The sequence below is a fragment of the Falco peregrinus genome, chromosome 2 (assembly GCF_023634155.1).
Source record: "Falco peregrinus isolate bFalPer1 chromosome 2, bFalPer1.pri, whole genome shotgun sequence".
Taxonomy (NCBI): Eukaryota; Metazoa; Chordata; class Aves; order Falconiformes; family Falconidae; genus Falco; species Falco peregrinus.
In genome coordinates, this window is record NC_073722.1 from 20,519,468 (window position 1) to 20,532,275 (window position 12,808).

The 12,808-nt window shown below is 36.7% G+C and overlaps 1 protein-coding gene across 5 annotated transcripts in view; it reads left to right on the plus strand.

Moving 5' to 3' along the window:
- The window catches only part of PDE5A (phosphodiesterase 5A), a 142,575-nt gene that overhangs the window by 91,806 nt on the left and 37,961 nt on the right, over positions 1 to 12,808 (plus strand). For all 5 annotated transcript variants that reach the window (XM_027794942.2, XM_055795438.1, XM_055795439.1 and 2 more), the window contains 4 exons: positions 6,796 to 6,867; positions 7,998 to 8,087; positions 9,287 to 9,424; positions 10,710 to 10,777. In XM_027794942.2, the coding sequence (XP_027650743.1) occupies positions 6,796 to 6,867; positions 7,998 to 8,087; positions 9,287 to 9,424; positions 10,710 to 10,777 (368 nt within the window). The remainder of the gene's footprint in view (positions 1 to 6,795; positions 6,868 to 7,997; positions 8,088 to 9,286; positions 9,425 to 10,709; positions 10,778 to 12,808) is intronic.

Genomic DNA, 12,808 nt, shown 5'->3' on the forward strand with positions numbered 1-12,808 from the left:
CAGTCATTGCAGCTCCTGTAGAACATCTACAGGAATGACATATTTTTTTTTGTTACTTCAGCATTTTTTTTAATTTCAGCTGTGCAAAATAATTTCCATGAAATTAAATTTCAGTTTTAATTTCTACTAAAATCTGTAGGATTTTCTCATATTGGAACTTTTAGCTGAATTAACTGAGACCTACCTCCCAGGCTCAGAGTATGTAAGATTGAACTTCCTACTAATTGGCTAGGGAACTGTTTTATTCTGGCAGTGCTCACTCCAATTGTTCAGTTTGTTGTTTACTTTGCCCTATCTCCTGTCACTGGGAAGCTCTTCCCAACAAATCAGGGGTGCTAGTCTATTTACAACAGCCTTTGAAAATATCCTGTTTAATTGTATTGTATAAAATGTGACCAGACATGTGAGCCAGCTAAGTTACTTTCTCCCACAGTGGTCACTTCAGGTATAATACATTGCAGTCACTGCAGGACAGCGTAGATCTAGCCAAGCCAACTTTAAGCAAACTAACTCAGGCTTCAGTAGCAGTCTTGCGGCAGGATTATAGAGATCAGTAATCTGCTTCTTGGGTGGATTTTCAGCTTATGCTGAGACGTGTTATAGTAGCTAGACTGCTGGAAATCATGCAGGCAACTGCTGGCATGAATGATAGAAGAGGATTTGAAAGTTTTGTTGATTAAAAATGAAAGTCTGTAAATACAGTTCTGTCCCTGCAGGATAATTTTATAAGCCTGAATCAAAGCTCTACAAGACCATGAGAACAAAGTAAGGTTAAAACTACTTTGTCTTCCCAAGTAGCTATGTTCCCATATTAAAAAATGAGAGGAAAGTTGAGTTTCCCTCTTCCTGTTACCATTCTTTGGTTTAATGTCATTTTTCTTCACATACCAGCAAAGTAAATAAAAAAAAAAAAAATACATCTTAGGAAGCAAAATTGTATTAATTATACTTTTAGGTCAGCTGAAGTAAGAACAAACTAAAAAGGGCCCTAGCTGCCTGTAGAGCTGGAACAGCTTTCATGGAGTTAGGCCTGTAATCTTAGTGAGTAAAAAAATCACAGCGTGAAACAATCCAGATGAAATTCAGAGCAGAGTTATCAGCACCGATGTCATCAGTCATCATCTACTGGGAAATACTGTAGGTACCCTGATACTTTTAGAGGCAGGAGATGGCTATTGCAAGAAAATAGTAGTAAAGTTCTGTGATAACGAGAAGAAATGTCTCCTTGTAATGTGGATCAGGCTTTATTAAATGGGATAACAGGTAACGATCAAGAAGAAAGGTTACAGAACAAGTAACAGCACTTGAATATTACTTGTGTTTCCAGCAAAAATACAATTGGGAAACCTGTGTTCAGATGTGGTACAACAGATGTGGATATTGACACAGTAACTGCTGGGGGGTTTTTTTTCTCCCTTTTTGGGACTGAAAGTGAGAGAACAATTCCATCATCAGAATTGCTTTTTGTCTTCATGGTCTATGTTTGTCTTATGTGATCTGAATGGAAAATAACAGAAGTTCTTGGTTTCTCATCCAAGGGGAATTGTTCCAACAGACTTTAAAGGGGTCCTTTACATACAGCTTGTTCCTCTCTGGCCACCCTTTTTGTGCTTTCAATACAGCAAACCTGGATGAAGGTTCTCATTAGGAACTGCATGACTACTATAGATATACCTTATTCTATAATCTCATTGTATTGTGTGTGTGTGTATATATATATATATATATATATAAAATTACCTACTCAGACTGGAGGTGAAACCCATGAAAAAGTGCATAGCACTCAACAGCTGACTGGTTACTTTGGGGATTAGGCCATAAGCTCACAGGTAGCAAAGTATAAGCAGATACTTCAGTCTTTCCTCTGCCTTAGTCTTGGTTTTCTTCAGTCTGCCATACTACCTTAAGCTTTTCTAGTGGTCATCCCCTTTCACGGCTGTTTTTAACCCCTTTCTTTTCTACTAGTTTTATATTGGGTGAACAAGGAATATACAGGATAATTCTGTAGGCCTAGTAGGAAAAAGACAAGATTTCCAACATACATACCTTTGCTTCATTGCTACAGCATTCAATTTTCAAAAAGTTCACTTGGTGCCTGCCTGTTAGAGAATTAAAGATACACAGAACACTGTGCTTAAGTAACTTAAAAACCACCTTCTTGTTAGACTGGAACAGTGTTTTGATGAGCAGTTGTTTGAGTGGACTGTAATATTTTTAGTATTCTCCAAGCTTTATCTCAGATATGCCTTGTTTATTGCCACAAAAATTTCATACTTTTAGTGTACCTGTTATCTGACTGTTTTCTGTATAGCTCAGCTCAGAGCAGTCAGTCATCTTGGATTTGATTTTTCTGCTAGTGCAAACATGACTCCCAGCCTGGAGATCACAGATTAGGCCTACTGTCATTTTGTATTTGTTTATATTAAGTTAGATAAATGAGGATTTGTGTTTCATACTGTGCTTAGTATTCTCTAAAATGTAGGCATATGTTCTCAGTGGCCTGAAATGCTACCACATGATTTACTTTTGTCCTAATTATGTAATTACTTTAGTAACAGGAACAGATCCTCTTGAGTTTCCTACATCTTCTCTTAATTACCTGGTTGCCAGCAAGACTCCAATGGCTAAATACTATCCATCTGAGGCTTTTCTCATTACTGTTTCTATGGCACATTCTACAGAATTTAGTGAAGTTCACTGGAATTTGTAGTGAAGGAAATGAGGCCAGAATTTGGACAAATTTATTTTTTAGAACTGCTTATTTTGTATGGGAAAAAATGGCACATACTACAAAGTTGTCTTTAAAAGCTTGAAATGCCACTGAAACAACAAAAAAAATTGCATCTGCACAAAGTTTTTAGCATCATTAAGACAACCATGAATTTTTAGCAGGTTTCTTTTCTTCATTACTCCCTCCCTCTTCAGCTAAAACCTTTTATTAAAGATCTTAACAAAGACCAAAAATGACCATTGCTCTTGGAACACATGCCTTTGCTAACATATTAGCACTGCAGATTTCTGATAAAGGAAACCTAAATAGTCTTTCTGCTGTATTAATATGGTCCTTTTACTGTTTTCTTATAGCTTTTTTTAAGCACCACAGACTTTCCTTTCATGGAGGGGGTGTGTTTACACAAGGCAAAAGCACTCACCTTTTGGATGCTTTAAAAAGCTTCTGACCTCATTAAAGTTGTCGCAGCTCATGTTGGATCAAAACTGAAAAAAAAAAATAATTAAATAAATACCCACAGAAGACAGTGGTACGAGAAAAGGCCTAACCATTAATCTTTGCACATGTAGGTTAACATGAAAGCATATTGACTGGTTAAAGGATTTGATTACTATTCAAAGTCTGCTACAGAAGTATGTAAGGCTGGTTGTACATTGTTATTATATTAAGAAAGTTCACTGGATAAGACATATTCCTCACTGAAGTAAATGAAAAGCTGACTGGGAAAAACTGGGTTGTATAGAATAGAGCTGACAGTTAAGCTTTATTTCAGACAGACATTTTTGAGCCCACAGTTGGCAGTGATTTACGCTGCAGAACAATGACCTTATTTGTGACATCAGTATTTTTGGGAAGGCTTGGCTGAGACCTAGTAAATTGTCATCTTTTCCATTACAAAAACAAAACTGTATGCTTTCCATCAGTTTATCAACTATAAATTTAATGATTAATTTAAGTACAACTCCTCATACATGCACACCACACTCTTTTCTTCTGATATTGTTTATCCCCAAAAAAGCAAGATGAAAAATATACCATCATTAACACCTTGCATTGGTCTTATGCTGCTTGGATCTCAAACAAAGGAAGTTCTTTGCAGCTTTGTCAATCATTTGTTGTAATCTTGCCCCAAAAATCTAAAAACAATCAGAAGTTTTATGTACTTTATGGCTTCTTACTACGTACTCTTTCATGTTACTGTACTTGGTTAGGTGGGCTTTACCTGTTCTGGCACATTCCAGCCTCTGAGTTTACTGCACAGCAGACTTACTGAGTTTAGCAGATGATATTTAGCCAATTAAATAGATGAACGGTCTAACTGCAAGAAAGTGCAGGGGGTTAGTGAATGACTTGTAGCTCCTCCCAGTTTCCAGCCTCCCTTGCCAACCTCTTGGTCTGGTGCTGCTCCTCTTTCAGCTCTGCCTTAACCTAAACCCATTCCAGGTGCTGCAAGTCACTATTCACCTTGATACCATAAGCTGTGGGCTTTATTTCTGGGTACCAATGTAAGCAGCAGTTCAGAAATAATTGCCCCCACCCTCCACTTGGCACCTTCCTCTGAAGGTCATCTACTTTGGTCCCTTTCTTATCCGTCATCATTGGGTTCACCACTGTATAGCACCCGCTCTTGATACCAATTATAGAAACTTGTCATTACTCACTAACAATCAGAATATTTTATTTATTTTTTTTTTTTACTTCACAAATCAAGGAAACTATACTTTTTCCAATTGTTTTAAGCCTAAAGTCAGATTAGTAATGATTTGCAAGGTCTACAAAGGAGTGGAAACATACTGAATAATATTGGGGAAAGGCTAAGGCCTTGAAAGCCTATCATCTAGGAAATGTTTATGCATGAGAAACATTTGTCGTAGTAACAATTTATTTTAATAGAGAACAAAAGTGTATATTAGTAATGTGTAGTATACTAGAAACAAATAACCTTTTTTAATGTAATGACAAAATATTTGAGTTAGAAAACCTCATTTTCACCTTACTGACAGTGATAGTCAGCAATATCTCAACTGAAAGTAACCTGTCTTTCCTGAAAGCCTTCGAGTTTTAGTGTGCTGTGAAATTACATGGATAATTTATGACTCGGAGGAGTAGAAGCATAGAAGTACAAGGATAAGCACAGAATCCAAAAGTTTAAACTAGTTTACAGGACAGAATGGTCACTGCCAGTACACAGCTTGAATAACTGCAGTGGGGAATCTACAGAAAGACTACCCTGATGAGTTATTTTTTTAAAGACATGCTCACTTTCTCTTCATGCTGACTTTTACAAAGTTTTCTTTATATTCTCTGGTTTTCTTTGGGCTCTGAAAAACAGATCCAAGTTAACCAGTGTCTCCTTACCAGACATTATCAATGTCTATGTTGAATATGAATTCCAAAGCAACCACCCAGTTTCATTAGTCCCCAGACGTTGGTGTTAGAGCCTCCTTTAGAAACTGGAATCAGTACTAAGCAAAGATCTGAATTTCACTTTCATTTTTATAAGGAGTTCTTCTGTTTGCAAGGCAGACTAATTTCCTGGGAGGCTCTCACCAGGATGCGGAACTGAACTCCACAAAGACTGGCAGTAACAAAAGCATCATGCTTAAACAGCTGTGTTATTCTCCCACATTCATTTCACATTCTTTTAAAATCTAAACCAACATCCTTTATCCAGAGATCATGTTTATTGGCTAACTGTTCTCTGTGTAGAAAGTTATCAAAGCACCAGCAGATTGGGCTGTAATTGACTGTCCTTAAAGGGAATGTTTTCTGTTTTGTAAGAAATCATGTTTTAATTTCCCAGTTCGTGGAATTATGTTCAGAAACTTGAAATCCAATTTTACCACAGATTATTTCTGTACTAAAAAAGCATAACTTGGGATTTAACATAATTTAGACAGAACTTTGTAAGAACAAAACTAGATGTGTAATCTGGCTTGGTTTATTGTTACATGGATTCCATTTTCTTCCACTTAAACCTAAAAGGAGACTAGCCTACATAGGTGGTAAAGGGGGCTGGTCTGTTGATGTCTTTATTTCATAAATCATAGTGGTTTTTTTCTAGTTGAGATAAACTCTCTTTGTTACTATCTGTGCACCGATTTACTTAAGTGGGCAGCCCTAATTCATGAAGCTGCTTGGCTGGTGATCCTATTACATTGTCCATTTGAAACCTAGGTTACTTAAGCCATGTGCAGAACTACTTTCTGGAAAGCCTTTAGTGTTGATCAGGGCATATGAGTTTGCTTCTTTGGTCCACTGCAGATGTCCTGCAGGACCTGTGAATGACTATACCCTTTGCTTCGCTTCTCTACCTGTAAACCAAGATTCCTCCCTACTTTCTGAGTTGCTCCATAGGAAAAATAATTTTAAATGGCAAGGTATCAGCATGTCTTGGCAAGAAGGACAGTCCATCTACCAGCTGAAGCATAAAAAAATACTTTTCTCAACGTTTGTTTAATGTGGTCTTAGTAAAAGCCTACCTTTAAAAACGTAGTGAGTTTGAGTGACAAACTTGGGTCTGGCGGGAACACAACCTTTGTATACTATTTTTCAGCAGATGAAAATGAATCTGGTCAGATTTAGGGAGATACAAAATGCAAAAAGATCACTGTAGCCAAACTCTAGATCCTGTAAGGAGGCTGTGTTTTGGAAATTTTGTCAGAGCTGGCAGGAAGGGTGTTTTCTACACACACAAGCGGATGAACTTCAGAGAGCTGTTGTGTGGTTTGGCTTGTGACTACAGAAGCACACACTATTATTGTCTTTCAGGGAGATGATTAATCCATTTTAGAGAATCAAATTTGGATCAAATCAACCCCTTTTTGTAAGAGTATCCAGGACTCATGCCACTTTTTTTTCTTTTGATATTTCAGGTTCATTCTCAGCTATTTGTTACATGAATAAACTGGGAAAAAACAGGCTTAAATATCTTCTCTTATCCAAAGGTCAACCACATGAATACCTGTAATGATCATTTATTATCTTCTATAAATAAGTCTAGAAATAGAATCCAATGACAAACTCCTAAAATTTATCTAATTACTCCATTTTGAATACACTAGGTTGTTGGTGTAGCTCAAGCAATCAATAAGAAATCTGGAATTGGAGGCACGTTCACTGAACAAGATGAAAAGGTATAAAAGCTGGACCTTTATGTCTTCTATTTTCACAGGGGAATGGGGGATGGATATGTTACTACATTTAATGCTGATCAGAAATTTTAAAGTTCGCAAAAATTAAACATCTCTGAAAAAGTAAAAATACCTGGTAATACTGTGATTTTCTTTCTTTCTTTATGAGGCTCTGAGAAGTGTGGATGTGAAATAGTTTTAATTTCTGGATCAGCATAGCATCTCTCATACATCTCTGAAATGCAGGCTTGCTCTACTGAAATACATTGTAAAACAGTTTCACAACTTTTAGTAGACATAATTTTTTATTTATTTATTTATTCTGACTCTCCTGGCATTCCCCAAAAATATTTTTTGAATATTTAAATTCATGCAGTGATTCTTTGTTAAATAATGTATCACTTCTCAATATAACAATTGCAGGATGAGAAAATGTTTTGGATAAATTATGAACAGTATATGAGAGAATCAGTAGAGTAGACAGCACCTTGATTCCTAATTCTTACACTGAAGTTGCTTTCCAAACATTTCCCAACTTCACATTCAGATTGAAAATTCACATTCATAGTGAAAACCAGGCTGCACTCACGCTGAGGAAGTTGACTTAACTCTCAGCAATAAAAATACCAGAATTCACCCTTTCCCTTTGAAGACTTCCCCTTTACAACAGAATGGATACTGAATATCTGCAGGATATCAGAATTAATCCCATTCTGAAAGGGAAAAAGTGTGGGTTTTCTATACTACTAAAATTTTATTTCTACTTTCCAAGAGACTGAATTCCCCAAAATGAGAGAGGCTGGTTGTCTGCACTCAGTTTTTCTAGATTAAATATGCATTGTTGCAAAATCACTTGATTCCTCTGAGCTGCTTCTTGTATCAATCCTACCTTTACCAGGATAAACTGTGAAGATCACTATTTAAAAAGGAAAGAAGAGATTCTTGAGGAAATAACAAATGATGAGTAACGGGAAAAAAGCCCACACCTGAATGTATGGTCACCAAAAATAACTTAAAAATACCAACTAATACTTCAAAGCGAGAACAAAAAATTGCAGTAGCTTATCTTTGAATATAGTTAAGAAGCTGTAAGACATAATCTTCATGAGGTGTTGATGTTCATTTGTCTTCAGGATTTTGCTGCATATTTGGCATTCTGTGGAATTGTTCTTCACAATGCTCAATTGTATGAGACATCTTTGCTTGAGAACAGGCGTAATCAGGTATGGTTAACAGGTTTGTCCCAGGAATACAGGTATTACAGTGGTTAGCTAGTAATCAGTGCCTGCTCCTAATATTTCTCATATGGTAGTTAGTCCTTGGCTATTTTTAATTACTCTGGCTGCTGTGTATCTCTAATAAAGCTCTAACTAACTGCACAGAGAAGCAGCTGGGCACATTCCAGCTTGGACTGTGAGAAGTGGATTATCAAGGGGAGGAAGGTAAAACTACATGTCAGAAAATTAACTCCATGTCAATATACTTGATATTGCCTGAAGTTATCCTGTGGTTCACTGTATATAATACACAACTGGAGATGTATATGCTCCAGAAATTTCAGATGGAATTATCTGTACAGAGCGGTAGAGGTTATACAGATTGCTCCTTTAGTCTACTACAACTACAAATAGTCACTAACCATACTTTCAGTAATGATCAGATGGAAAACTGAATTTCCTTCTGATTAATGTAACTGTATTTTGCAGCCATCTTTATCACAGATGGATCATTAATGCCATGGCCTTTACGTATGAATATGTCTGCCTATATGGTATGGAAAGATTTTGCAGAAACAAGTAGGCAGATGTTGTTTTAACAATTTTCTGGTAGATCTGAGTTTCCAAGTAACTATCAGTGTTTGTAAATTGGTACAAATTTGGATAATCTTTTCAAATTAGCTCCATGCTTTTTGTGAGTAAAAAGGAATATAATGTGAGCTTACCTGAGCAGCTAAGTTCTTTGGCAGCAGCTTTGGTGAAAACATCCTTTAGATACAGTCTGCTGTATTTCAAACAAGTTCGTTAGGATCTGTTAGAATTACAACAGATAATTGTGTTCAAAAGTCTTAAGAAATTTAAATATCACTGTTTTCAGAATGCACATGAGCCATGAGAAACTAGTTGGTTTCCTAAGGACAAATAACTGTGTGGATTTCTCAGGTTTCATTTGATGAATTGTTAATGCCTAAACCTATTCTGTCTTTCTGACCAAAACCATCAGACAGCTAACTATGCTGTTTATTTCTTCCATCAAAAGCATCAAGCTGGTTATTATGTACCTTGCAGTCTGTGTGAGAGCCAAACTTAGTTTTTGTCACAGACATACATGTTGGCTTCCTTGATTCAGGGAAGAGAAGAAGAATAATGATAATTATTGCTTAAATCACAGTTAGTCAAAATTTCACAAAAGACCTTTTCCCCAGGTGCTTCTTGATCTTGCCAGCCTGATTTTTGAAGAGCAGCAGTCTTTGGAAGTAATTCTGAAGAAGATAGCTGCCACTATAATATCCTTCATGCAAGTGCAGAGGTGTACCATCTTCATAGTGGATGAAGATTGTCCTGTGAGTATGTTTTTTGTCTAAAGGCAGAAGTACTTATTCCCTGGGAGCAGTGTGGGCCTCCCTCCGTTCTGACTCAATTGCAATTCAAACCCAGAGTTACATTCTGCACCTTTTTGTTCTCTGTCTTTTCTATTAGAGCGCCTACTCGGGTTAGGTGTTGACATGGGAGGTTTCAGTCTTTGCATAGGCCAGACTGCCATTTATGCAGCTATTTTGCACTACCTGTAGGTAAACTGTGGTTTTAAGCTCTCTTCTGTGGCATAGAGCTTGAATGTTGAACTCTCATAACTAGTTGTCTTGGCTACTGGTGGGTGACAGAAAAAAGGAAAAGGCTGGGAGAAAAAAATGTGGCTGTTGCTTCCTGTGCAGAATCAGTTTTGACAGCACTTCTTATTTCTGGAGTATAACTAAGCAGGGAATATCTAAACAAAGTATCTAAACAGAATCATGGCCTGTCTCAGGATCCTGGCTCACTGAAGCAAAGCACAACCCCTTCCCAGTCTGCCCACCTGTGTTTACTTCCTATTGAAAATAAGCTGCAGAACAAGGAGCAGGAGATTGTTGCATGCCTCCATCTTGTACTGGGATTGCTAGTTTTACCTTTACTACTTGTTATAGATACAGGTCTACTAAGATCTGGAAGTGAGGAAGCATCTCCAGGTTCTGTAGTACAGCAATAACACACAGCACTTGTGATCATCTGCCACAATCCCACCTCTCACTGTATTTAAATGAGTCACTTCTGCACACAAGAATACAGAAGACGAATTTACATAGTTTTTGTATTCACATATTCACACTGTCCTTGCCAGTCAGATAAACTCCAGCACCTAGTTTGAAATCTGTAGTCTGAATGTTTAGTACAGAGAGAATCTAATTTCTCTCTACATTCAGGCTTCTTGACTGTCAAGAAAAGCTGCATGAAAAGCAACGCAGAGATCAGTCAATATGTTTAGAAGTTTTTGATGTCCTCAACTGTCCAAGCAAAGCATGTCTAGAACCGAATGAATGTTAAAGTTCTGCACTGACAGATTGTAAATACTGGCATTTCTTCTCAGGGCGATCACCAGAGATTCAAGACACTTGAATGATATTTAAAGTTGTATTTAAATGATATTTAAAGATAGTTTTGTGTTGGGATCCTGTATGCTTGCTGTTAGATTTGAAATGAAGTTTATTATAGAATAGGTTTTGATAACTGCAACAAACTTTTCATTAATACTACTGTTCTAACTTATGACAGTCTTATACACTGATATATTAAACTATCCTCTTGATATTCCAGGATTCATTTTCTAGTGTGTTTCACATGGAATCTGAGGAATTGGAAGATTCAGCTGAAAATCTGAAGAGGTAAAACAATGAATACAAACTTTTGTTCATCCCAGGAGAATGTTGAAACTATGCTTTCAATGTTTTTGTTCGTAATAACGGACCTTATTTCCATTGGGTACCATATATTACTGCTATTTTTATAGCGCAGGTTTTACCCTGAAATGTACATAGAGGAATTCTGTTGCCTTAGAAGGGGCACTGAGCAGAACAGGAGAGTAGGACCTGATCTCTCCACTTGGTCAGGTCTGAGTACACAGTTGTACCACAAGGCTAAGCTATGGGACTGTACAAAATTGAGAAGTAAAAGTCTTAAGTTGGTGGGCTTCTCTAAAACTGATTGGTAAGAAATCTGTGTAGATGTCTATGTTGTAGAGCAGACACATAACACATTAGTGGATCCTAATCCTAATTTATTATTTTAATCAATATTCTTATTTCATAGATAGGGAAGCTGACTCAAAGAACGTGACTGACTAAATCAAGAATACAGTCCTAAAGTTCTAACTTTCAGTCATCTTTGAGAAACCATTAAGAAGTTCAACTGGGAGAAGAGAAAGGTATAGAAACAGTTGAATTAAAATAGCCCAATTAAATAGTTTCCAAATTTAGTCTGAACCTCTGTACTGAAGTTTGAAAATTACTGTCTCCGTTACCTTTCTCTGCCATCAAAAACAGTTGTTTCAAATGTCAAGAGTGAGACAGTTGTTTATAAAGTGCATTACTACAGATACAGTGTGCAGAGAGAAAATCATGACTTCTGTACCCCTTTGAGCTTTTTTGCAGTGAATATTTATTATATTAAATTTAATTCCATGTATTAGAAAATTATGTCCAAAGTGTGTGGCTTGAGCAACTAAAAGCTGTTGAACTGTATTGTGATTTTAGACAGCGTAAAACCAGGAAGTACAGAGGTAAAACAGGCTAGTGAGATCACAGGGTGAGAAAGTTCCCATTTACTTCCTCTTCTACGCTATGGGAATGATGAAGAGAATTTTCCCTTCCTATTCATTATCCCTTTAACAGTTACTAGTTAATGGACTCAGAATGTAAATTACTGCTTGCATGGGCTATCAGTAAATTATTTCTCATAACCAATAGGGAAGGAAGCTTGGAAGCTTAATTGCATATCTGAATCCTGTTCATGAGACAGCACAATTAATATGCCAAGGACTGTAGTACAAGTCAGCTGCTGGAGTTAGAATTTCTGCTATGCTTGAGGGGCATGATTTTGGACAGTAGCAGAGATACAATGACATGTATTAGATGAGAAAGTATTACTTTAAATAATAAATTTTCAGGCTTATTATGTGATCAAGGACCCTGAATCAAATCCTAAATCAGACTGGTTTTCAGAATTGCGGGGCACTGTCTTATATAACCAAGTTTGTGAAATATCGACATAACAATTCCTTTCCTGCAGCACTGTGAACATCCTTACATCCGAAGGATAACTAAAGTCAAGTCAAATGTCAGAGGGCAACTACAGGAGCTTGATGGGAATAGGTTTATTATTAGGATATGCGTCCTCCTCCAGAGCAGGCAGAGGGTCCAAGAGAATTGAAATGCCTTAATTAAATACGCCATGGCTAAAAAAGTAGGAGATGACTGTTTCTGTAAAGATATTTTATGTCCTGATTAGGAATAATCAGTTCTAATTCAGTAACAGAATCTTCATGCAAATGATTATGCCTTTACTTTTAGAAAAACTTTGAAATGAACTTAGAAGCAGAAAATTCACAGATGTTACCTGCTGCATTCTGTTTTGTGAATTTCATCCAGTATTGATTTTTCAAGTGTGTCAGATTTGTGAATGGAGTTTGTTTTCAGAAAGTTCTGTTTATTTCAGTATAAACCCGGTTGTTCATTCTTTATCCTCCATCTGTATAAATCGTACTGATTTCTTAAGTCTGGTGTTCAGTGTTAACACTGTTGAATATTAAAGAAATGGCGGAATGTATAAATCAAACCATGCAGTATTGTGATGACAGATGGATTAGGATACAGGATTTGAACTCATCTCCATTATATATCTATTGGTTATGTCCTTTC